General features: G+C 38.4%; 1 protein-coding gene across 1 annotated transcript in view; it reads right to left on the reverse strand.

The window, feature by feature from the left end:
- FHIT (fragile histidine triad) overlaps positions 1-27,211 on the reverse strand; it is a 1,585,586-nt gene that overhangs the window by 339,447 nt on the left and 1,218,928 nt on the right. The window contains 2 exon segments of the mRNA XM_027863677.1: positions 24,766-24,795; positions 26,592-26,767. Coding sequence (XP_027719478.1) covers positions 24,766-24,795; positions 26,592-26,767 — 206 coding nt within the window.

Genomic DNA, 27,211 nt, shown 5'->3' on the forward strand with positions numbered 1-27,211 from the left:
TATCTATCTATCTATCTATCTATCTATCTATCTATCTATCTATCTATCTATGATTAAAAGATCACAAATGGAAAGAACCATAAAACAAAGCTCAACACCATGTCATTATAATGACCAAGCTTAGCTTTAGAAAAGAAATGAGAAAACTCTTTTCTTCGCAGAGGTATGAGACCATGAGTGTCTCATGAGACCACTGTATACACTATCAGATTTGGGTGATGTGTTGGTGAGGGTTGCTAAATTGTTTTTCACCATTTCTTTTGTTCATTTTTTGTTGCAAGGGATGGGTCACTGGAAAGAGGAGGAAAAATGGATACATTCATGGAAACAAGGATGATATAAAAGCAGAAGATCTCAATAAAATTTTAAAATAAAAACAAAGTCTAACAGGAAAGGATCATTTGTGTGCATTAGGCACAGATGAAGAGTCTGCTGGCCTGATCTCCCCCTCTTCAAAATCATATAACAATCACAGAAAAAAATAATAACTGACATTTGCACAGCATATTAAGGTTTGCAAAGTGCTTTGCATATATTACCTCATCTGAGCCTTACAACAGCTTGGTGAGATCAGTATTGCAGGCATTATTATTCCCATTTCACAGATAAAGAACCAGCCATGGAGAAGCTGGCTGTCTTTATTGCCCATGGGCACACAACTAGTAACTGACTGAGATGCTGTGGGATCTTGGGTATCTCCTGGCTCCAAGTCTAATATCCTTTCAATTACAAGATGCTACCTCCCTAGGCCTCATAACCTAGACCACGCATCTTTCCCTTGATCAAAGACTTTCTTATACTCTTTGATAATAGTTTCTTTTGTCAGTTTTGCCTGTCTAATCAGACAACAAGATGGTTAAAGTTTCTGAATCAAATAATACAGTGCCTTGCACATAAGTAGGGGCCCAGCAAGAACCTTATTGACTAAGGCTCTATACATATTTGCTATAAACATCAGGACTGTGAATCTCCTTATTAGATCCGACAGCTGCTCCAGATCAGCAATGAGAATGACCCCATTCACAGAGAATCAAGCGTTGATTGTGTTTAGAAAATCCAAGCAAAATAGAATCCCACCAAATCCATTTGTGCCCCTGAGCCTGTTCTATTCTTGAGGTCAGAAGGGCAAAAATTTCATACAAATGGTCTGTTTCAGGAATAAACTTTTCTATCAGCTACACTTTTCCTTCAATATTATGCCTTCAAAAGACAAGGTTAAGTATAGACCCTTCCATTTCTGAGACCAGCACAGTGACCTCTGCCATGATAGAAAAGCCTATAAGGCATCGGCTATAGATTTCATGCAAAGACAATGGTCAAAATGTTTGCTGTGTTCTGTGAGCAAAATGGAGATTGCCAAGTTCCCCCTAGTAACCATGCCCAGTAGCAAAACCCAGTGCACACAAAAAATGAGGAAAAACACTGATGGAGACTGACATTTGGGTTACAGGCTCACAATGCCAATGATGAATAAGGCTCATAATAACGCACTATATTTACCAAGTCCTACTTTAAACTTGTCTACTCATTAAATTACTCTGACATATCTCCACTTTATGTTCTCTCACTGAAGAACTGCAACACAGCAGATGGCCTTATGTTTGCATAACAAATGTTCTCACTGGGTCAGCGTACTTAGGTAGCAATCAAGGATGGCTATGGATGGATAAGGAGGGATCTGTGAGTATTCTTTTCAGTGATACGAACCCATCAGTGAATCAGTTAGCCCTTGGCTTCAGCTTAGCTAATGTTCCCTGTCTGGGAAGGGATTGGGGACTACCCTAAACACATTGATGAGGGCAGCACCCTACCTCTGACATTATTTGTGTGACCTTGGGCGAGTCGTTCACTCTCCTCATCTGTAAAATGTGAGGATCAGAAAAAATGACTTAAATCTCTTCCACCTCGAAATGTATATGATATTAAGCAAAGCCATCACCTCTAAAAGACATTTCCCGGGGTGGGGGGGGATGACAACACGACACATAGGAGAAACAACCCAATGCTGGAATTAGGATGAGAGGAACTGAGTTCGAATCCTGGGTCATCCATTCACTACCTGTGGAGGCAGCAAGGTCCAATGAAGAGAATGATGGATTTGGAGACAGGAGATTTGGTTTCAGCTCTCAGCTATGCCCCTTACTGTAGCCACACTTTCTCTGCCACATGTGTGACCTTGGGCAATTCACAGGACCTCTGAGGCTTACCTGTAAAACAAGGGGTCTGAGCTAGATTTCCAAAGCCCCTTTCCAGCTTTCAGTCTATAAGCCTATAAGATTTTGGGCAAGTTACTTAACTTCTCTGGGACTCAGTTTCTTCAACTGTAAAATTAGGATCATGAACTGTATGGCCTCTAAGACTTTTAAAGTTCTAAATCAATAGTCCAATGAAAATCAAACATTATAAATGGAAAACTTCCACTCCTCAGCATATTAAAAAATATATGGTACATTAATAAAACTTCCAATCTACCTTTATTTGGGGGCAAGAGAGAGTTGTAAAAATGCACTACTGAAATGAACCCATGACTATTGCTGGATTATAATCCAATAAATTAGCAAATCATTAAACTACTCTCTCATGGGGGTTTGGACCAGGATTTGCTGTGAGGTTAAAAATGAAGGCCACTAGCCTTTGTGATGATCTGGTGGGCCACATAATTCAGACTTGCTGGAGTTGCAATGGGAACTGTTCTTAATCATGTTACATATCTTTTTTTTTTTAAAGAATCCATGATCCATAGAACATAACAGAATGTGTCTTAATGGAGCAAACAATTCTCTTCCCCCTTCGGAGTTAGATTTTGCATAAAACCTGTGAATTCAAGAAACTGAATGGCTCTGGCTGCCCTCAGGCCGCCCCTGGTGGACTTCCAGAGTCCACAAAAAGAGCCTGGTGCTAATAATTCAGCTCCATTTGACTCAATTGCTGATGCTGCTATGGAAACCAAATTACTTACTATCATAAGAATCCAGAGCCCATTAAAGGGTGAACTGAGATGATTGAAAAAATTGAAGCCAATTTTATCTCCTCTCCCCAACACTAATTTGCCTTTCTCTGACCCTTTACTTTTAGCCTGAGCTCTTCAGGAGTTCAGTTAACCCTTGCAGATCACAAGGGCAAGGTTTGACAGTTTACTGCCTGGACATAGGGTTTATACTTAGAAAGGAAAAGGAGGAAGAAGTAGAGTGAGAACTGTTCATCAGTCAACAGGTATTTGTTAAGCACTTACTATGTTCTGTAAACTAAGATTCAGCTCAAATCTGGCCTCTGACACTTATTAGCAATGTGACCATGGGTAAGCCTCATAAACTCCCATTTCCCCATCTAGAAAATGGGGATGGAAAAACAGCACATACCTCCCAGGTTGTTTCAGACATTTAAGGGAGAAAAAATATATAACCCTTAGAACTTGATCTACCTGCAAGGCCTTGTACATTTGGGTCCAGATCTGTACTTGTGATTTCATGGGTCGGGGGTGGGGGGGGGGGGGGGGGGGGGGGGGGTCTCCACACTGATTCAGAAAGTAGTTTGATCCTAAAGAGAAATTGCTAACTATTAGAACTACCCAGGAGTAGAATGGGGTGGGGGATGGGGGAAATGACCAGACTCAGAGTTCAGGGCATGTCATTTATGAGTCATTTAAACATGGGCCAGTCATTTGACTTCTTTGAGGCTCAGTTTTCTCATCAATAAAATAGGGATGTTAATATTTGCTTAGGAGGATATAGCAAGATAATTCATCCAAAAGGGCTTTGACAGTGGAAGTTATTAAAGGATTTTATCCAACAAAGGCTCATAAAAGCTATACCAGCTTGGCTGCAGAGTCCATTGGAATGAATGCTTGACAGGAGAGGTTTTCTTTCTAACAGACCTCAGGCAAAGCAGAAACCAGCAACACTTGGAGTTTCTCTTTGACAACTGAATGACAACTGACACTTTTTTTTTTTAAAGCAATCTGAGTTATTTTTTCCGTTCAATTTCACATGTAAGGACTATGACTCTGTTTTCCATCTCCACACAAAGACCAAGAATTAGAAGATATCCCAAGAAGAAAGCAGGGCCTTTCCCAAGGAACCCAAAGGCAAACAAAGGTCCAATATATGCCCAAACATTCAGAGCAACTCTCTTTGTAGGAGCAAAGTGTCCATCACTGGGAAATGGATGGGAAAACCATCAGCATATAACTGAAATGCAATATTATGTTTAGTAAGAAATAAAGGAGAGATAGGTGGTGCAGTAGCTAGAGCACTGGGCCTGGAGTAAAACAGACTCATCTTCTTGAGTTCAAATCTGACCTCAGACACTTACTACCTGTGTGACCCTGGGCAAGTCACTTAACCTTATTTGTTTTACTTTCCTCATCTGTAAAATGAGCTGGAGATACAAAAGGCAAACTGTTCCATATCTTTGCCAAGAAAACCCCAAATGAGGTCACGAAGAGTTGGACACAACTGAAAAATGACTGAACGACAAAGAAATTAAAAATATGAAGAATTCAAGGAAACATGGAGAGAATAATATGTTAGAACTGATATAAAACAACCTTCACTGAAAGGACAGTATGTACAGTGAATAAATCAATAAATCAAAACTGAAAAAATGACTGAAAGGAAGTTCGACTCTGAGTTTCTGAAAAACCAGCAATGGTTCTGGAGAATGGATCTTTCAATGTACTTCCTCCCTCCTTTAAGAGAGGAAGGGCATGACTAGGTCAGAACGGCCTCGAGGCCTCATGTGGCCCTCTAGGGGCCTTTGACTGAATCCAAACTTCACAGAACAAATCCTTGAGGACCTAGGCTGCATGAGGCCTCAAGGCCACAGGTTCCCCACCCTTGGGTACCTTGTTAGATGCAGTCACTATAAAAGATATCTTTGTCATAAGGGAAGATTCAAGGTCAGATTTCGGGAAGGGGAAGGTTTTTTTCTCCTCCCAGAAATAACTGCCATATAATGACAGACTATATCAAACTAATTTATTTTAAAAATATAAATAAAAAGCATATGAAAATAATTTTTAAAAGGGAGAGAGGTCCTTCCTTCATGGAATTCTTAAAGGAGGTGCCTCCCACCATTCCTTTGGTAAAACCGTCCTTTGAATGGCAGTGTGCTTTGTGGAGGGAGTGTTAGACCTGGATTTTTTTCACATGGATAATACAAGAATTTGTTTCACTTGACTCTGTATATTTGTTACAAGTATTTTTTTTTCTTTTAAATTGGAGGAAGGGAAGGAAGAGAAAATAAATTCTTAATAAATATAAACAAAATAATTTATTTAAACAATTTAAAACACTAACAACAACAACAACAACAAGGAATTCTACCTCTGACTGCATGTCATGACAAACAGTAAACACTTAACAAATGTATGCTATTGAAGTGGAAGGGGGAGGTGAGAATGATATTTCTTTGTAGGATAGGTTGAAGAGGTCTAGAGGTTTTGGAGTGTTCCTACATGCACAGAGGCACCCCAAGATCGCGGCGCTGGACCCTGCCTGAAAGAATTCAACCCAAATCTTCTTCCAGACAGAGAAAAAGTTTATTAGAGATAAAGCATATAGGCCAGACTCCCAAGGAACCCAAATATCAGTAACACCCATAGGGACGAGTGGGCATGAGACAGTCTCAGTCTTTTGGGCATGAGAAAAGCTCAGTGTCTAAATGGGGGCTAAGGTGGATCTTAAATACACTAAAGTAACTTTGGGTGGCCAGAGGAAGTGGGGTTGGTTGGGAAAAAGGTTTAGGTGAGAATTCCATTTGGAAGGTCTGAGAGATTTGAATAAACAATGAGAATAGATAATGAAAGGAACTGAAAGGTAGAAGTTTGCTTCCAAAGGAAGATAAAGAGAGTGGATAAGGAACCTAAAAGCATAAGGGTTTTCTGGGACTGGTAGGCAAATTTCTTTTTAGGGCTAGGGGCAAAGGTGCATTTGAATAAGATTAAAAGGTAAGGCTAAGGCTTTAAAAGGGAGATAAGGGGAGTCTATAAGGAATCTAAAAGTTTAAGGGTGTTCTTCCCAGACAAAGGGGAGCCAGATCCTTTTAGGGCTAGGGAAGAAGGCGCATCTGAATAAGATCAAAAGAGGCTAAGGCTTTGGAAGGAAGATAAGGAGAGTCTATAAGGAATCTAAAAGTTTAAGATTTTTCTACAAATGGGAGCCAAATTCCTTTTGGTGAAAAGAGGCAAAGGTCTCAGCTTCTGAAACTGAATGATGGGCACATAACCCGTCAAGGTGACCTAGAAAGACTGACCCTTTTCCAAAAAGATTTATACCTCCAATCTTTTCAGTGGCCTAAGTCCCACTTGCTGAACACTAGAAATGAAATTAATGCCTTGGCTTCTGGAAACATTCACAAACATGTTTTAATGATGACTGGAAGGCAGCTGCCTTATCCTGCCCCTCCAGTAATTGTAACTACTTTGTTTCACTGTCCCCTTTTCCTGAGACACCCAAAAATGTACTCCCAGTACTCCCATACAAGAGTGAATATGAAACAGAGACCATTTTGACATTTTAGTCCATGATCATGGAAATAAATGATGCCATTGTTCTAATTAATGGAACTGCCCAACAATGGAATGGGCTGACTCCTGAGGCATTGAGGTCCTCATCCTTAGAATTATTCAAGGTAAGACTTCTCACAGCCTCTGTACAAGAGATTCTTACACTGGGAGATAAATGGGAGGAAGAAGTCTTGTCAGTAATAGGAAATCCTAAAATATAAAGGGACAGTTAGAAAATTGGACTGAGAAGCCTTAGAGGAACTAATGTGGCAGACCTGCCTATGAGTGGGTAAATATTCACCAACCCGCTTAGTGCAAATTACATGCTTACAATACTGTTAACGTAATGACCTTGAAAGTTGACTCATTCTCCCTTAACCTAATGAGCATGCTGAGTATAATCAATTAGACTTGCAATTAAAATTATAATTTCTCTCCCACACTCTTCCCCAGCTTTCAGACATTTCTTAATAAAGCTTGGGAGATCACATGGGATGAAAAATATTAGCTTTATGTTCTGGTTTTCTTTTTAACGCTTCTATTGTGGCTAATTTATTAAACCTCAGATTTATTTTCTATTTGTAAGTTTCAGCAAAATTTACTCAAGTTTCCACACTGAGTGTCAAGGGATAATTAGGACAGTTAGCAGTAATTTGTCATTTCTCAGTTGGGTTTCCAAGCTTCCAGTGACTGCCCATAGAAATCTGTTAGGCCGTTCCACTCTGATCAGTATGAAACCTCCCTGTCCATATGTGTGCAAATTGCTTTCCTATTTTATTAAGGTGATTTTAAAGATGATCCAATTGGCTCCTCTAATTAAAGCTGCCATTACATCTTTTGGGACATACTAGCGGCTGTATTTAAAGGAACCAATTGGATCATCTTTTGTATCAACACCACAGTCGCTGTAGAACCAAAACTGTGAGTGATACAAAGGATAGGGGTGACAAACATGGTGAGTGTAAGTAGGTGGAAGCACTCTGAATACAAATTGTGTACCAGAAGTGGAAAAGAAATTATAATTCAGTTGATTCATGTTTGAAAAAGGGAAAGAGAAGGTCACATAACAAGATGGAGGGATAACAGATGGAGAGCTACATGATGGCAAAAAACTAAGAAGAGGGCATCCAGCTTGTTGGGACACCACGCCCAGGAAGATTTATACAGCAGAAAAACATGGCCAAGAGCCAGAGAGGAAGATAGTCTTAGATAGGCTCCATATTGTACCACTGAGGAGAGTGTTTGCTGTTACTGTTGTTGAAAAGTATTTCAGTCATGTCTGACTCTTCATGATTCCATTTGGGGTTTTTTTGGCAAGTGGTTTGCCATTTTCTTTTCCAGTTCATGTCATAGATGAGGAAACTGAGGCAAATAGAGTTAAGTGACTTGACTAAAGTCACATAGCTAGCAAGTGTCTGAGACCAGATTTGAACTCCGGTCATCCAGACTCTAGGCCGGGCTCCTAGTCACCTACCTGCCCTATCACATAGGAGGTGCTTAATAGCTGTTTGTTGACTGAATGATTTATCCATTATCTCTTAAAGGATTGATGTTTGAGATCGTGCTGGATCGTGTCAGACTAAGGAACACAAACAGAACATTATGCTTGTTAAGGAATGCTATGGTGAACAGATGGCCTGCAGAAAGTTTTAGAAAATGGTTAGCGTCTGGCTTAGTTCTTAAATGCTGTGATCTAGAAAGGCAGCTGGGCAGACTTACTTGGAGTCAGCCCTTCAGGAAAAGGACACTAGAAACAAAGACAACTATAGAACCACAGATCGAAGTGGTAAGGGAACTCAGAGGATATTTAGTCTAACCATCTCATTTTACAAATGAGGAAACTGAGCCTCAGACAGATCAAAGGAGCTCATAGGATTGTTGAAACCCAGATTTAGATACATAAGGGATTTTTGAGTTCTTCTAGCTTAAGCTCCTCACTTTGTGGTTGAAAAAAACGAGGCCCAGATTGGTTAAGAGGCTTGCCTGATCTCGTGTAAGCATTAAATGGTTGGGATGGGATTCAAATCCCAGGTCACCTGACACGAGATCTATAGAACCTTTTCAAGAACAAAGGTTACCTGATTCCCCCACTAGACATAATCAACCCTGGTTGGGGGCAGGGGAGGGAATGTAGAGGGAATGGTTCTGGCTGTTTCAGTGCAAAGGAAGGGTTTTATTAAAGCTTAGCTAAAAAGAGGAGACCGTGTGTTCCTTAGTGAGGCTCATTTACTGGGAGGTGAAAAATGGATGTTCATGGTAATTTCATTTTGGACTGATTTATTTCTAAATGGGAAAGAATTGACACTTGGTGAAGAAAGGGAAATGCTGGCCCAGGTGAGCAGCCAGATAGTCTTCCGGATAACAGTATTATTGTAAGCAGGAAATAAGAATACAGAGAGAAAGAGGTCAGTGGGGAAAGTCATTACCCAGAATGAATACTTTTCTTTTTCCCAGAAGATTCCAAGTAAAGTATAAACTGACCAATATTTTGAGTCTATTTCTGACAGCTAAATCTAATCAAAGTTCACTTTTTGGAAATCCAATAGTTATTTGTAATTAGATTGCACAGCAAATTAAATAATAAATTTGTCTACGAAGGTATGGCCATCACTTCCCTAAAATACATCTCTCCTCCTTCAGGCCCTTTCTTTAAATCTTTAAGATCTATCTTCAAAACAAGTTGGGAGATTGGTAATTTGCTAGCATGACCAATCATTGTTTTGTTTTGTTTTTTTTAAAGATGTGTGTGTGTGTGTGTGTATGTGTGTGCGTATAGTTGAGGGTTGGCAGTATCTGTGGATTATTATTGATTTTAGGAAGAACCAACAAAATCATACACACACACACACACATGCACATGCATGCACATGCACGCACATGCACACATATCCAAATCCATAAATATTGCAATAGATTCATTTTTAATTTACTCATTTAGCACCAAGTTCATATGACAAGGTCACATATGTTAATGAAGGCAAAAGAATGAACAGCTTCAACAGACATTATATACCTGAAGCTTAGATGCACGATAAAATTGAATACTAAAAACAGGAAAGGACAGGCTAATGGTCTGTCCTGAGTCACCTAATTCTCATTCATATTATGAAAATGGTTAAGAGTTCATACAGCAAAAAGAATTCATTGAACTTAATTCATTCTAGAACCTTGATTCTCCATCTTTTAGTCAAGGGTTAAACATTTTTATTTTAGAGAACTCTTGCCTTCTAAACTATTTAGACTTGGGTCAAATGAGCCCATTTAAGCAATGGCCCGCACTAGGTTTCTTAAAATAGTCATTGTTATATACAGAATAATTCAAACTCGGAATGAGGCTGACTTTGTGCTTTTGAAAACTGAATTGAAGAGACTTTCCATCAGGCTCTGGAGGCTTGTAGACCTTTGAAATTATAGTAGCATGAAGGGCCCTGGGTCTGATAGAACCAACACAGGCAGAAAGCTCATTGACTAGAAAAGAGAATAACAGTGGGGTACTGGTGTTCTAGAGAGCAAACTCCTCAAACTCAGGATGACTCTGTTTGAAAGTATCTCCTGTTGCAATGTTCTCTATTACTTGTGAAAATCACCTTTGGTTATCTTATGGGGGAGCTAATCTTGGAATCATATTTTTACCTTGCATGGCTGGGTAGTTTCATCAAAATTATACTGCTAGAACCTGATTACATCTGGGAATTTATACCATTTACAACCAACAGATGAATTGAAACACAAATAAAACCCTGTTGGGCTGTTTTTCAGGGACTGGGAAAGAAAGCATAATAAACAGAGATGTTTTATGGAGCAAGGACTGATACATGGCCCCTTGGGTAGGAGTTTTGTAGATGAACATTCAGATAACTGGATTTCAAGATAAACTCTGGGAATATTTGGTGTGTTCCCCTTTTTGACTTTATCTTATTTATTTTTCAAAACTGTTCCCAGTGAGGTCAGGAGCCATCTCAAGCTCATCCTTACTTTTTAAGTAAAATAAAGGACAAGGGCTGTTTATTTGAGAAAGTAAACTACCAGCAAGGAGCAAAGGGGAGATTTTCATTATCAGCTCCCAGCAAATATTATCTTTCCATTGGGTGACTCCAGACAAATCTCCTGTTGTCATCCTAAGTCCCTTCTCCCAAAGGTTAAGGATTATTCTGACTCAGTAGATTCTCAAAGACATTTTTGTTTTATTGATGTGCCCATTCAGACAATCCCCCAGCTCTCTCTGGAGACAGGGTCTGCTACTACATTAATGTGTGGGATTGATGCAGCATGACATGTATAGTTAACATTTCAAGATTACCCTTTCCCAGTGCTATCATAATTCACTTTGAGAATAAAGAAGACTCTCTCACTGTTTCTGGCCTGCAGGCCATTAGGGATCCCTACTAGCCCTATATTTCTCACTAAGATGTCACTGGGAAGGTCATAGACTCTCTTCTTCAGTGCTTTGTAGGATGCGACATCTATTATTCCTAAGATTAGTGCCCAGCATACAGTTGGCTCTGAAGTGCTTGTTGACTGATTAGTTGCATACTACTAGTACTCAGTCCTCAAATCTTTACATTTACAAACCTGTTCTCAGATTTGAGAAGTTACTTTTTTATACACGTGAGGACATGGGAAGCAAGATATCGAGGTAGTGAGGTCGAGCACTGGAGAGACAAGATGACTTCTATGGTCCCTTCCACTTCTAAAATTTTATGATTCTAAGGATTTTAATTGTTCAAGATTACCTCTTGACTGTATAGTCATCAGCATCACGTCTAGGTCATCTGCCTAGTCAACTGGGTTACAAATAAAGGTACAAATCCTCAGTTTTGAGTGTTACTTCCTTTAGTTAAGGACTACTAAGACAGAGTCAACATGAAAACATTCTTATTTTTTGCCGATAACTGCTACCTGTGGTGCATTTTTTCAAATAAAAAGAAATACATCGTTTGTTTCCTGTCTCTAGGAAGTCATGTAATCAGATCCAATGGTTCTTCGTGGCTCCATTCCCATTCAACCGCTCAGCCTTGACCAAAGCACCAGTCATTTCCTGCTGAGTCACTCACACGTGAGGAATGGATGTACACAACATGATTTGACTCAGACTGTGACTATATCTTCATGGTTTGACTATTGAGAATGATTTTTTTTTTGGGAGGGAGGAGTGTTCAGACCTGTAATTTTACTGATATAAGGAATTCTAATAAGTGAACTCTCTTCACCAAAGCAGGTAAACAGCTTTTCTTGAATTCAAAGTCGTAGAGAGTTGCCCGGGCCACCAAAAATTTAAATTATCTGTCCTGGGTCCCACAACCCACATGGATCAGATATAGATCTTGTACACAGGTCTTCTTGACTCCAAAGCAAGCTCTTTATCAACTCTTCCATGCTGATTCTCATAGAATTTTGATAAACTGGCTAATTCGATCAAATGGCTTAATCCAAGTTAAGTAACTAAGTGAGTTGATTTTTTTCTCTTTCCTGTTTCGTAGAATCAATCAGTTGTTTGATTGGATTGTTTAATTGGTCAGTTTAGGCACATAATCACCAACAGTCTTTCAGAGCTAAATATGTGAGAATTAAAGCCCATTTGGTCCAATCCATACCTGAACATAAATGCCTTTGAACAACATATTCAAGAAGTTGTTATCCAGCCTTTACATGAAGACTTTCAGAGGCAATGAACTGCATTGGGCATACCTCAAAGTCTTAAGAAGGTTTTCTTCACATCAAGCCTAGACAACTGTCACCCAAATCTTCCATGTCTGCCCTCTGGGGCCAAAGAGAACAAATCTAAGCCATCTGATATCTGGAGACATCTATCTTGCTCTCCTTGATTCTTCTAAAGCATTCAAATGTAGCTTCAAAGAATACAAAGCCTTGAAGTTATTTTGTGTTGATCAGAGAGCCTAAATGCCCACAGTAGCATGGCCATACTGAGTGGCCATCACTACCTCATCAGACAAGGCTAGAAGGTAACCCAGAATAGAATGGCTCAGAACTCAGAATTCTGAATTAATATAATGAATCTCAATTGCTTAGACTACATATAAGAGAGAATCACCATATTTCAGACTTATGAATTAACATAAATAATATCTGTATCCTCTTTAATCTGTATCTCAGGGATTGCAATTGCTTAAAATTAAAAGTTGTAGGGTATCTATAATAGGAAACTCAATGTTTTATTTTTCATGACCTTGAAGTTCTTGAACTTCCACAAGAAAGTTGTACAAAGAGAGCCCCCTCTTTTCAGATGGATTTCTCCATTACTGCAAACATAGCAACCCAAAAGAGATGAACATTTGCTAAATGTGACACAATATTTATGAAACTTAATTTTCTGTGATGTCTACAATGCTTATAGAATGTGTGCTGCTTATAAACACAGCTGCTGCTGGGTTAGAGAGCAGGGATAGAAAAAAGGGAGGAAGTCATAAACACTCATCAATGCTTAGACTTCATGGCATCACAACTCATCTGACCAACAATCTCACTCAACCTTTGTTTTGTTTTTATTCTAATGTTTCATATCAAATATAAAAAGTCAAAATTATTAAACCAATCTTCAAAAGAAAACCATGCAAAGCAATTAAAAATGCTTACACCCTTTTGTTTCCTTAATTTGATTCTTTATTCGCAGACTTTTCTTGAAAAATTCCATATTGTTAGGCAAAACCCTAGGCCTGGTCCATATAGATTGCCCCAAGATTACTGTTTCAGTGGTTTCTCTACACTCCAAGTTCTTAAATATTAATAAGTATAGCACTTACCCAGCCAGGAAACTTTAGCTATGCTTTATAAAAAAGCAAGCTTAACTTTTGGATAATAATAAGAATCATAATAATAAGTGCTTATGTTTGCAGCACTTTATGTTTTCCAATAGTTGAATATGCATTATCTTGTTTGAACCTCATGAGATAAATGTGTAAGGTGCTTTGTAAACCTTAATGTGACATAATATGTTAATTCACTAATGTAATATTGCAAAACTGTGGGGCATAAGTATAGGAAGTAATATTTTACAGATGAGATGAATAAATCCCAAGGAAGGGCAAATGCCTTGTCCAAAGTCATGTAGTTGGCAAATGGCAGACCCATGACTTGAAGGGAAGAAAACAAGGTTCACAATTTATTATTAAGGGCATCCTTTGGCGCCACCAAATTTCTTTTAGTTAAGTGAGATCATTCCCTCCATTTCGAATATAATTCATGTTAATATAATTGAGTAGTTGTTTTGACATCCTATAAACCAAAATAACACAACTAAAATGGGGAAAAGTTATCGACTGACATCAGTATAGAGCATGGTTAGAAACTCATGGCACACATACCATGGTAGGCCCTAGATCTGCTAGAGCCCTATCCCAAATACAGGATGGGCTAGTTGTATTTTGTTTTGTTTTCTCTTAAAAGATATTGAACATATCCTTGAGAAAACTGACTCCTAAGACTAAGACTTTTTGGTGGCCTCAGTTAAAAATCCATTGCACAAGGAGTCAGCAGTTACTACTTAGGTCTCTGGTTCATCAGTCTGTCCAATACTGAGACAGGTAGGCAATATCTAGCTGAACCAGTATGGTATCCTTGCTGAATGTCCTGTCCATGTAAAATTCTTTTTGTTAGTTGTTAGATAGAATGAGAGTGTCTCATTTTGTTCCAATATCAAACCTGAACCACCAAAAGGGTCTAATTCTGCCCGACCCTCCAACAAATGCCAAACTGGGATAAAAGTAGACTACAGCAAAATTTGTGTCAGGGGATGAATGATGCCTTTCTCCCCACTTCTTATACGAATTACCTGCCAGGAGAGTAGAAGACTGGCCCAATCATTTCCTAACATTTAGTGTTCTTTGCTAGAGTCACCACGTGGTGGGATTAGTGGTGCCATTTGGCTCCTCTTAGGGTTCTTCTTATGAGAGAAAAAAGAAAGGACAAAAATTTGGCAAATATTTGGAAAAAAAGACTTTTGTTCTCAATGTAAGTGGCACTTCATTTTTCCTCCAAATATTACTTTAAAAAAATTAGTATTTAAAAGACCTCTTTTGATATCAGTGTAAATAATATGGAAGGCAGTATTACCCTGAAATATGAAATATTTATCATGGATTCTCAACTAAAAGATGGAGAATCAAGGTTGTCTAGGTAGAGATGATAGATAGATAGATAGATAGATAGATAGATATACATATATTCCTTTTAAAGAAGTCTCATTTTAGAGTATAGCCTCCATTTGGAGAGGTCAGCTAGGTAGCTTAGTAGATAAAGCACTGGACTTGGAATCAAGAAGACTCATCTTCATGAGTTCAAATCTGGCCTCAGACATTTACTAGCTGTGTGATCCTGGGCAAGTCACTTAACCCTGTTTGCCTCAGTTTCTCATCTGTAAAATGGGCTGGAGAAAGAAATGGTGAATCTCTACTGTACCCTCACCAAGAAAACACCAAAAGTGATCATGAAGAGTTGGACATGACCAAAATGACTCAATAACAACAACAATATTTGAGTACAGCCTGTATTTAGACCAATATGACATATGTGTATAGATAACTGTATTTCATAACTGTCGCCTTTCAATAACTTTTTCATGGTATGTAATTTGAAACAGGAAGATTAAAGAAGATTTTAATATCTAGGTCTGCATTAAGCTCAAATAAAATATTCCAATGAAATGAGGCCAAAAGTTAGTGTATTACAGATCACCGATTAAATGAATGAATGAAAAAAAAAACCATGGTAATGAGCACTCATTTTATTTTTGTGCAAATGACTGTGTTAAGGGCTAGGGACACAAATAGAAATATCAAGATAGTATCTACTCTTAAGAAGCTCACAATACATAAAAAGAAAGTTCAGATGCAGGGCGGGTGGAAAGGTCCAGACATGCTGATGGTACATCAGCAGTATAGATAGTACAGTATTAGTGGTATAGATGGCAAAGCCCAGAAGACCTTAGGTTTCATAGTTAGTAAAGGTGGCAGTGCTAATGGACTTCCATCCTAACTAACTACGAAACTTAAGGTCCTCTGGGCTTTGCCATCTAATCAGAAGGAATGAGAGCAGTTAAGAAGCTTTGGCAAAGGAACTGTTGAGAATGGCAGCCTCTTCTATACACTCTGTTGTTATGCATGAGTTCTGGGACAGCCAGGGCAGCAGGGTGGGGTTGAGTAGAGTGCCTCCACTGATAGATCACAGATTTAAAGAGCTAAAAGGAAACTCAGAGATCAATCCAGACCAGAGCACTCAGTTGAAAAGTGAGGAGACGGAGTTCTAGAGAGGTTTAGAGAATTACCCAAGGTCAAATAGGAAAGAGGCAGAATTAGGAATCATACTCAATTCTCTTGATTCTGATCCCATCTATCTTTTCATGACATCACAATCAGGGGGAAATGACTTAGAACTCCAGCTCAGGAAAATGCCTTAGTGTAATCTCATAGGGTCAGGGGTACAAGAAAAGTACATACATCCTAGAATTAGGATGTGATGTGCTTCTCAGCTTGAAAAGACTCTTGAAAGGGTCTGGTCAAGAAACCAAGTAAAAGGCAGAAATCAACAAGCAGAGATTACAATCAATTCACCTTTTCGGTGGGTGAAGAGTCACTAAAATACACAAAATTACGCACTCTAGGAGGCCAGTCTTATCTCCCTGCCCTCCTCAAACGAGAGGTAGGAGGAGGCCCAGGTGATTGGACATAGAACCAACACTCACATTACAATTCATCCTCGTTTTTGCCAGTGGAGTTATTGTCCCCAAGTCCTGTAAGTCTGATTTGTATTGCCTTGAGAGAACAAAAACCATGAGTTTCTCATGACTACAATAACCTACAAAAGCTAAGGCCTAGTTGTGTTCCAGAATGCTAGAAATGTATTCCAGAATTTGATTTACTTTAACTTACTTCATTTTCAAAGAAGGATTTGAATCCTTAAGGGTTATTCAGAACATTCCATGCTGAATCAACATGTCCATCCTCACATTCCAATACATGGGAATCTATTTTTATGTCCTCCATAAGTAGGTACAAACATGAAATGGGATGCTGATCCATACATTCTCCCACTCCTCCACAGTTCACAGAAGCCTGGTACCCAAATTGTGCATACAAATCAAAAATATAGCTCTTTAACTTGGTTGGATGAAACCAAAAACCAAGGCAATCTGTTGTATATGACGTAGTGTGTCTGGGTGTGAGGCATTGTTAAAGAAATGTCCCTCATCACCCATATTATGATACAATTTATTCATCAATTCAGAAGAGTTTGAAGCCTATATTATATATGTACCTATATGTATTTATACACACATTTTTTCCTAAGAACAAAGTCCCCAGTGGACAATAAAAAATTAAAATTCCTAAAGCTACTTAATCACAATTCTTTAAAGAATTCTTTATCTTGTTCCCATGGTAGAGCCCAAAAAGTAATTACTGCTATCTTAGTAATTATTAAGAAAACTCCCCTGTGTTGATTTCACGACATGAAAAGTATGTCTTTACATTTGGGATTCAGGCCTTATACACACACACGAATAAAGTTTGGTAAACTCCATAAATAGCCTTGTAATATGATTTCAGGTTGCTGTCTTGGCATTCATTCCTCTTTTTAATATACCAAAAATACAAGTCATCCTGTAAGAGAATTCACACCCAAATTATTACAGTGGGATTCTTTCACATGGACGAAAATCAGACTTACAGGCTAAGGTTGTAGTATTAGTCTTTTAGTTTATACAATGATGTTTTTAGGGATGTTACTTGGAGTCTATGTTAATGAAAAGTGTGGGACTAGAACTTTAAAAAAAATCCTGGTCAACCAGAAGCTTATGGGAAGAATAAGTGAATTGAAGAAAAAATGAACACACCATCTTTATTGTGACCATTCTTTCCTTAACTCCTTGCTCTCTGGCCTCTGCCTCCCTGACTTAATTGAAGTGCATTTTTTTTCAAAGGTCATCCAATGATCTGCTAATTGCTAAATCCAATATCTTTTTCATAGCCTTCCTTCTTTCTACCTTCTCTGCGGCATTTGACATTGCTGACCACCTCTTTCTTCTCCTTTCCCTTCTGCTAAATGTTCTGGCTAGGCTTCTTTTCTGGTCAGTCCTTTCTCACTCACTCCCTAGTTTGCCTTTCCCCTTCCACTTATAAAATAGGGAAATTTTCCAAGATACAGTCCTTACCCCTAGTTGTCTCCTATGGATCACTCTCTTGGAGATCATATCCATGCTTGAAATTTCAATTATTATCTCTAACCAGTGGACTCCCAAATCTATAAAAATATCTCTTATCTATCTATCTGTCTGTCTCTCTAAATCAGGCTTAGAGGTTAATGGTGTAGCATTGGTCTTTTAGCTTATGTTATTATGTTTTCAGGGACATTAACTGGAGTCATTGTTAATGGAAAATGTGGGATTGGAATTTTTCTATCTGTCTGTTTATCTATCTATCTATCTATCTACCAATCTATAGATATATAAGCCCTAACCTTTCTCCTTCCTTCCTTTCCATTCTTCTAACACCGTCCTCCCTTCTTCATACTCTTATGATTTGGTGACACCAGCCTCTTGCTGATGCTCATACAAGATACTTCATACTCTGAGCATTTTCACTAGATCCCCCCCAAGTCCAGCATGTTCTCCCACTTCATCTCTGTCTCCCAGCTTCCCTGGCTTCTTTTAAGTATCACCTAACATCTCACCTTCTGCAAGAAACCCTTGCTGGCCCTCCTTAACTCTTCTGTTGATTCTCCCATCCCATTTGGAGCTTGTTTATACCTAGTGGTTTGTATGTTGTCTCTTAGGTTAGACTGTGATTGAGAACAAAGATTTTTTTTTCCCTTTATATTCCCAGTGCATAGCACAGTGCCTGGCACACAGTAGGAGCTTAATAAATGCTAGTTGGCTGACCATATCCTCTAGCCACAATTTCTTTCCTAAGAGCTAGTTACAAGTTACACCAATCTCCAGAAATCCATGTTTATCTCACAATTACCTGAAATTTGACATGTTTCAAAGTGAACTCTTTATCTCTGGTACAGGGGATCCCATTTCTGATGCCTCCTATCTGCATGATATTGGTCAAGCCACTGTGTTTCTAGGCCTCAATTTCCTCATTTCTAAAAGTAGGTGCTCAACAAGTACCCATTTACTCCCTCTCTCTCTCTCCCTTCCTCCCTTGTCATCTTTCTTCCTTCCGTCTCTATACAATTTGGCAATGACCATGTACTACCTGGTAAGAACCTTTTTGCTGCTGTAAATAGCTCATCACTGAATACTGCCTGAGCACCTGCTCGGCTAGCTTTGGAGAGGCCTATCACCAAAGACTTCTCCATCACCCATGAAAGAGACAAAGACAATTTAACTTGCTGCATCTTTGTATTAGGTCTCCTTGATAAGACTGTGGTGTCATAAAATGAGGCCTAGCTTTACTCCATTAGACTGGGAGTTCTCCCCAGTGCTTCACACAGTGCCTGGCACGAACAGGTGGTTAATATTTACTGATTGGTTGATGTGAAGTTGGTGCATTTCAGATCAAATCTTAGCTCTTCTACTTACTGGCTAGCATTTGTTTACATAATTTCATGGTTGGCAAATGAAGAGATATACTATCTCATTTCATGAAAGTGTCTATGGGACTTCCTAAGGCAAGTCACAGAAAGTCTCTGAGCCTCAGTTTCTTTTTCTGTAAAATGAGGAGATAGGAGTATAGTACAGTGGAAATATTACTGATTCAGAAGTCACAGAACTTAGATTCAAAGGCTACCTCTAATGGTCCCTAACGGTGTGACCTTAAAGAAATCCTTTAATCTCCTTTGGCCTCATTTGGCAAATAGATAAATAGATATAGAGAGATATAGGTATCTATATCTATAATATGTAATAGATGTTATATAGATATATTATAGATATATGTATCTATATATAATATGTAGTTAGAGATATACATTGTATGAGTAGATGTTAAATCAATACTAGATGTTAAAATCAATATTAGAGGTGATAGGAATGAATTTAGACTTCTTAGCACACCCTTAGTCCAATGCCCACATTAATCTATATTATATATATGTTAAATACATATTATATGTGTAATATATATTATATTCATATATTTACTTACTATCTCTCCCAATTACCCTTCTCCATTAAATAATTTTTTAAGGTAAAAGAAAACTCCCATGATAAATAGATAGTCCAGTAAAATAAATTCCTCCATTGGTCATGTCCAAAAATTTATGTGTCATTTTGTGTTTTAAATCTACCCCTTCTCTGTCAGGAGGCAGATAACATTTTCATTGTTAATCTCATTGTCATTGACCTGATCAGAGTTCTAAAGTCTTTCAAAATGCAATGTCCTTTATTTTACAGATAAGGAAACTGAGACTCAGGGTAAGTGACTTATTCAAGGTCACATAGCTAATAAGTAACAGAGATGAAATTGAAACCCAGGCTCTCAGACTCTTTCCAATATCCTATGCTGTCAGCTTTTGAGTCTAAGAAGATAACATTGCAACTCCTTAAAACAGAAGTTCTCAAGCCTTTTTGTATATCATGGACTCCCTTGGCAATCTTGTGAAACCAATGGACCCCTTCTCAGCATAATGTTTGGTGCTAAATTCATAACTGAAATAAATGTCAAGTTTCAGTTAGAGGTTAATTAAAATGAAGATGGAATTTTTTTTCTATCCAAACTCATGGACACCTTGAAATCTAGCCATGATATTTCACCTTTATTAAAGAGAATGGTGGTGTCTTTGGAGAAGAATTATGATGACATTTTTCATTGTTAGTGCTTATCATCTGATGAAAACTCATGAGTCAAGACTGAATACGGAGCACTAGACATGGAGATGAAGATGAAGGAAGCAGTAACTGGGGTTTCAGGGAGGAACAGTTTGTAAAAAGCTGCTTCTGGATACATAGATGAGTAACTTTAAGAGTATGTCTCAGTTGGGGCACCCAGAAATTGAAACATACAGAGTGTTAGCCCCCACACTGTAACTGATTAGCACCCTAATGCCAATTCTATGTGGTGCTAGGTGAACAACCAATTATAAAAACATGTCATTACGATAGCTAAATTATCTGGGTAATTTAATCTGTTGTGTAGATGTCACGTAAGAGAAGAGGACTCCCTTGTTCATACTTTCTCTGTTTAATATGAGCTTGGTAAATTCAGAAAATTAGATACATGCAAAAAATTAAAATTAAAAAACATATTAGAATTATATAAATCCCATAAAAACTTATGCAATGTAGTAATAAACTGTAACATTGAAACTTCTTGAAATAAAATAGAAAACAAATTTTACATTAAGCTAAAATAGTTGAATGATCTGCCAACCACCCCAGCTTCAAAAGAACCATTGCTCTTTGAACAGTGAATACAAGGCAAAATAATTCAGTAAAAAGGCTCCTGGCTCTGTATTCAGTGCTGGTTCTTTCAGGAACTTGTTATATGGTTTTGAGAAATCAGAGCTCCTCTAAGTGTCAATTTTCTCATCCATATGAAGCATTTAGTGTACTCTTTTACACATGAGCCCCCATTAAAACTACCCTAGGTCTGAGTCACTCTGAAGGTCAATACCATAGCTCCCAAGACCACACCAATGGGTTTTTCCCCATTGCTTTCTAACTGGAGGACATACAAATTCAAAGCCAAAGACATTTACATAAACAACATAGTCATAGCAAATAAAAGTGACAAGAAGAGAGCCTCCCATTTTTCCTTATTGGTTATACACTCTCCATAAGTTTGCACATGACCAATGAAAGGAAGATACACATGGAGAGACCACACATGTATAAGAAACATGCCTGGAGATACATTCATAGAGAATATATGTGGCCAGGGAATATGCATGGAGTGTGCATATGCCCACATGCCCAGGGCATACACATAGGAAACTATGTTGCTGAGAGTCACACATGGAGCTGGTAGCTCATACCTCCAACACTACAGAGCTCCCCATGGATCTGGTCATAGCATTTCACATTTCTCTGACACTCCCCGTAGGGTGTCACACCTCTATCTACTGTGCACTAGGTTCCTGTGGTGACACGTCTCTGCTGTCCACGGTACTAACTCTGAGTCATTAAACCATTCTCTGCTATTTTTTTGTGCTTATTCTGCACATGCAAAACATATACACATATGGTGTCTCATCCAACAGAATGTAAACTCCTTGAGAATAGTGACTGTTTCATTTTTTTTCTCCTTTGTGGCCCCAGTGCCTGGCATATAGGTGCTTAATAAGTGCTTATTATTTGAAATAGGATAGGATTAACTAGCATAGGAAGGAAAAAATTATTAATTTGGGAGTCAGTGGTCTTCAATTCAAATCTTGCCTTGGTCATTTACCACCTGTATGACTTTGGACTAGTCATTTTGGGCCCCAGTTTCATCACCTATAAATTGAGAGGATTGGATGAAATGGCCTACGAGGTCTACTCCATCCTTAAATTTATGATCCTTTGACTAACTTTAACTATAAAGATATAGTTCTTAGAAAGCTTCTCCTTTGGCAAGGAGAGCTACAGTTTTCTTCACATAGCTGAAGTCCAGGAACCACACTACACTCAGCCTGGCAGCTGCCAATAAAAGCAAGATGAAGTTTATTCTGTTAAACACTTGTGTCTAGTGCTGGCTAATTCGAATTCCACGGCCCTGTGCAACTGACTTAAGAAAATCCTTGTAACTCCAGTTTCATCTTTAAGTGGATATTGTATCCTTTGGGAACTCAGCTCAAATAAAATAAAACCAAACAAAATAACATGGAATAGCAGAAACCATGTGGAGGTTGTGGTATCGGGATAAGCCTCACTCCCAAGATCATGTCTGAACTGGAAATTAGAATAAAAGCTAGAAAAAGAGGGAAAGGCCAGGGCCCTCTACATTCCTGGTCTACACTCCTGCATTGATGATTTATATTTATTAGCAGTAAAATCTCCCTGGTCTTTCTTTTATCTTCATCAATGCACAGAGGTGCTGTCTCTCTCAATGTAAACTAAAATGATTGGACTATTTCTTCTCTAAGTATCATCCTTCCTGCTCAAACATTCTTATCTTCCTGAGTATTTACATTCAGAGCATCTTTCACACAAAGATAGGGAAAGGATCCAGCTTGCATGTTCTTCAAATGCATCTTAAAAAATATCGCTGACCTCAATTCCTCATGCCAAAGAGCATCCACGAATTTGGATTAGTTGCACTATTAAACCATCACCTTATACAAGCCACATCAGTTAAGCAAAAGGTATTCATTAAGTTGTTCCTGTGATTTCACTTATCCCACCCCCACCACCCCTGCTTATTTTTTCAAATAAACCAAATGGCCCATCCCCAGTAAATTCTCATCTTGACCTCCCAATTGAATACCAAGGGTTAATTCCTAACATTCCACACTAATGGGTATGAAAGATATTTTCCCTCCCCTCCCAGTAACTCCCTATGAATACTGATTTTATCTAAATATTATTTGACAAAAAAAAAAAAAGATTCCCAACTATCCACCCTTGGAATTAAAAAGGCAAATGTTTCACCCCAGCAACCAATTTATTTACTCTGCTAAAGTCAAAATATTGTTTAGGAAGCCATGATGAAAGAATGTCATTTTCACCTGTTCCCATCATATCTCTCCCCCCCACTCCCACCCCCTACCCCCCACAATCTGGCAGTCAATTCTTTTCCCCAGCAAGAGTCTGCTGACCTGTTCAGTGTCAGCCCTTACGGTAAATTGCCTTCTGTACCACACATTTCCCCATCTTCCCTGAGGCCTCTTTCTTTTCTTTTCTTTTTAAACTCTGCTAGGCATTTGTCTCAAGCAGTAAAAGCCACATCTAGACTAAGGTCAAGGCTGCAAATTAGACCAAAAAAAAGGGAGGGTTTTTTTTTTTGGTTGCCATCATTTGGCGCTGAGTGTTATCTTAATCCACTCGGTGGCTTCTCGTAACCAGTTAATCTTATTTTACAAAACACAAAACCCTGACTATGGCTCAGCTTTCCTTTGATTTTCAGCATGGAAAAAAAAATAGCCTTTATCTAACATGGAAGCCCAGAATCTAACTATCCAGGGATTTGCATTCGTACTTCAGGAAGTAAAACATAATTGCAGATTCACACTGCATTTTATCTTATTTTTCTAAAACTAGGCAGGTGGAGAATATCCCAATAAATTCTCCCCTTTCCCCTACTAGTACACTTCAAATCTAGTTTTAAGCTTCACTGACTCCATCAGCCTTGAACTTCAGTAAGGAGGAGGACCGGGGGAAGAGACAGGAGAAGGATGAAAGGAGGCGGTGAAGAAGAGAGATAAAAGACCTGGAACATGTTTATTCATGAATAGAAGAAGCCATATTTTTTAAATTTTAATTATTGTTTTAGGGAGACTAGACTTGTGATTTCATTGGTAAGAAGTCAATTAGATGGCAAAGGGGATGGAGCAGTGGATCCAGAGTCAGGAAGGCCTGAATTCAAATCTGTCCCCAGAAACTTAACCTGGAAAAGTTATTTAACCTTTCCCTGTGTCTGTTTTTCCCATCTGTAAAATGGGGATAATAATTGTACCTACTTTCGGGGTTGTTGTGAGGACCAAATGAGATCATATTTCTCAAGTACTTAGCAAACCTTAAAGCAGTATATACATACTCATTCTCATCACCATCATTATCATTGAAAGTCCAATGAGGATTGGGATCAATGTAACCAATGTAATCTTCACCTGAAGTGCAAAAGTATACTCGTAGAGAATTGCCTCAGCAATGACATGTGAAGTGATTTGTCCCAGGTCAAAAAACCTGTGTCATATCGACTCAGGGCACAGAATTACATAGATAGATAGATAGAGATAGATATGATATATATCATATGACATATATGATGTAGTAGCTGACATACTTCATGTACATACACGTGTATATATACATATATACATATTATACATACTATATATATATATATATATGTATGTATATGGACATGGCCAATGTGGGACTCCATTTTGCTTGACTATTGGCATTTGTTAAGGGGTTCCCCAACCCTTTTTTCCCCCTTTTTAGTTGTGGGGTAGGAAGGAGGAGAAACTGGATACTTTTAATTAGGGAAAAAATGGATTGAACCATATTGCCCTGCACAATTCCAATAATTTAAGTGTTTGCAGTAATATTGGATAGAGGGTCCCCACAACCCAAATGAGCCAACACACTGCTGTAGATTAGTTTTGATCTATTAAGTCTCAATCTTCCCTTATTTATTTGTATGCATATAATAAGCACTCACCTTCACAGTCTGTCCAGATTCAGGCCCATCCTGTAATAAAAAATAAATAAATAAATAAAAGCAAAGGATTGAGTTTAGAGTAGACTGTCTCGGTCTCATGGTTATTCAGAAATAGTATTCATTAATAATTTATATCCAATTTCATTGTGTGTTAATTTATATTACTCTCATGGGCATCATTCCACTTCAAGCATTTGAGAAGAGATACTTTTCCATTTCTGCCTAAGACTAAGTGAGAAGTTAGACATAAAAATGATATAAATTATACAAAGTATCACCCTTCCTTGATCCTCTACATGCTTTCCACTCATGGCTCTCCTTTTGATTGCTTTAAAGGAAGGCTGAGGACCATTTGGGGATGTGAAGCATAACATCTTGCAAGTCCCTTTAAATCAGAGGCAGTTTAATTAATGTCTGATTATCTGAAGCTTTTACATAGGGAAACTGATTTAAGTAAATTAGTAAAGTAAGGGTATTGAACTTCCCATATTAGACAAAAAAAAAAATGTCCATTCTTTCCCTATCATTAACCTTGAGAAAGGCATGGATAAGTCACACCAGGGTTCCCAATCCCTTCCCTCTTCTGCTTCCTACTCCTACTACACCATCAGCTCCTGGTTCCTGTACCTCTGACCTACCCAGAAACCCATGGAACATGTTAACCAGCCTGGGCATCAAGCCAGTCCAAAACCCATTACATAAGTTAGGCATAACTGAAAGCACATGTCCACCTGATTTCAGGAATGAACCAGCTCTCTCGGAAATCAAAGCAAAGAAGTGACCTAAGTCACCTCCTGGAAGAGCAAATTTTGCTGGTTAACAGGCAGCGCCTTCACACTGCACAGAAAGGGAGGGGGGATTTAAAAAATGTTTATTGAAGGAATGAATAGATGATTTCTTAGGAGGCATTTACAATTTTCTTCACCTGTTTACTTGAACTTTGTCCATAGACTCAAACAGAAAAATTACAGAAACAGACTGTGTCTACAAAGAACCATTGAAACATTTTGGTTTTTAAAAAAAAGGTTTTTAAAAAATTGCACCCATTAAGATAGAGTAGAATGAGAGCAAGAAAAAAAAATCCATCTTTTGGGTCCAATCATCACTTTTGCGATGATTATATATTAAGAACATTTGCTTCAGGTGTCTTGGAGGGTCTCAGGAAGAGAATTAGGGAATAGTCTTGGGATACATAAGAATTTAGCTTAACTTAAATATGACATACTTAGTTCATCAAGCAATCAATTCCCTTTAAATAAATTCTCTATCTCCCCCCCACACTGCAGTATCTTAATGTCCATGAAATCACCTCCTCAATTTTATTTTGATTTGCTTTTTCCTTTCATTTTAGAACTCTTTTGGGCTGTGTAGATATATTCTAGGTTGAGCCTCTTCTCTGCTCTGTTGACATTGAAGTGAAATTGAGATCTTGCCAGAAACACCTAACATTTCTATAATATTTCAGTGTTGATGAGCTTGATGGATACAAGGGATCCCGTCATTTTTGAAACACTAGTGTCCCTGGATTTCTAATGCAGGATCATGGAGTTAGCACCGAAAGGGATCTCAGAAGCCATTTAGTTTCATCTCATTTTAACAGTGCCAGAAGGGCAAAGTGAGTTGTCCAAAGCCATACAGACAGGAAGTTACAGAGGTTGGTCCTAAGGACCAAATTCAGCCTATTTCTACTGCCCCTCTAAGGCACAGTCTTATCAATGAGTATTGTCAACTAAATGAAGCAACGGATTGGTTAAAGGTCAAAAAATGAGACAGCCATGCTTTAAAGGAAGGAAAAAAGGTACAAACCAAGCAATCAACATACCCACCTGTAAGGAAAATGTGAGAGAAGTTCCCTGGAAGTGTTTCTCCACCACATTTCCAACCCTTTGGGCCATCTGAAACAAATCTGCCACTTCATTGGGATGCAGGTCACGGAAACGCTCCACGGGGCGCAGAGGACACACCAGGACATCTGTGTCAGAGCCTGTGTTAAGGTACATCACTGTTCATAATGGACACAGCTCTTAGTGAGCAAGCATTAGTATTGTTAAGCTTGGGATACAAAAACACCATGCTTTTATGCAGTGAAGCCAAGAAGTTCCAAGTCACCATTAATATTCTGCCTAGTGAATATTATTACTACCTTCTTTCTTAGAGCTGAGGCTAGGGGGGTACAGAAAGGTTAGTGTTTGTTTTTGTTTTTTTGTTTTGTTTTGTTTTGTTTTGTTTTTTTTATCTTGGCGCACCAAGAGGATACTGGGAAGAGTCAAAGATGGAGGCCTCTGTCTCCTGAACCCCAGTTCTGCTACAACTGTCCTCTAGACGTCTTAAAGCATTAGCTTAGAAAAGTGATGAGAAACTAGTTCCCTCCTAGTTAGCTTGCCAGGATTAAAATTTAATTTCAATAACCCTTTGGAGAAATAGGGAAAGAATGTTATGAAAAGAC

This window comes from Vombatus ursinus, unplaced genomic scaffold, assembly GCF_900497805.2.
Source record: "Vombatus ursinus unplaced genomic scaffold, bare-nosed wombat genome assembly UNPS02014773.1, whole genome shotgun sequence".
Taxonomy (NCBI): domain Eukaryota; kingdom Metazoa; phylum Chordata; class Mammalia; order Diprotodontia; family Vombatidae; genus Vombatus; species Vombatus ursinus.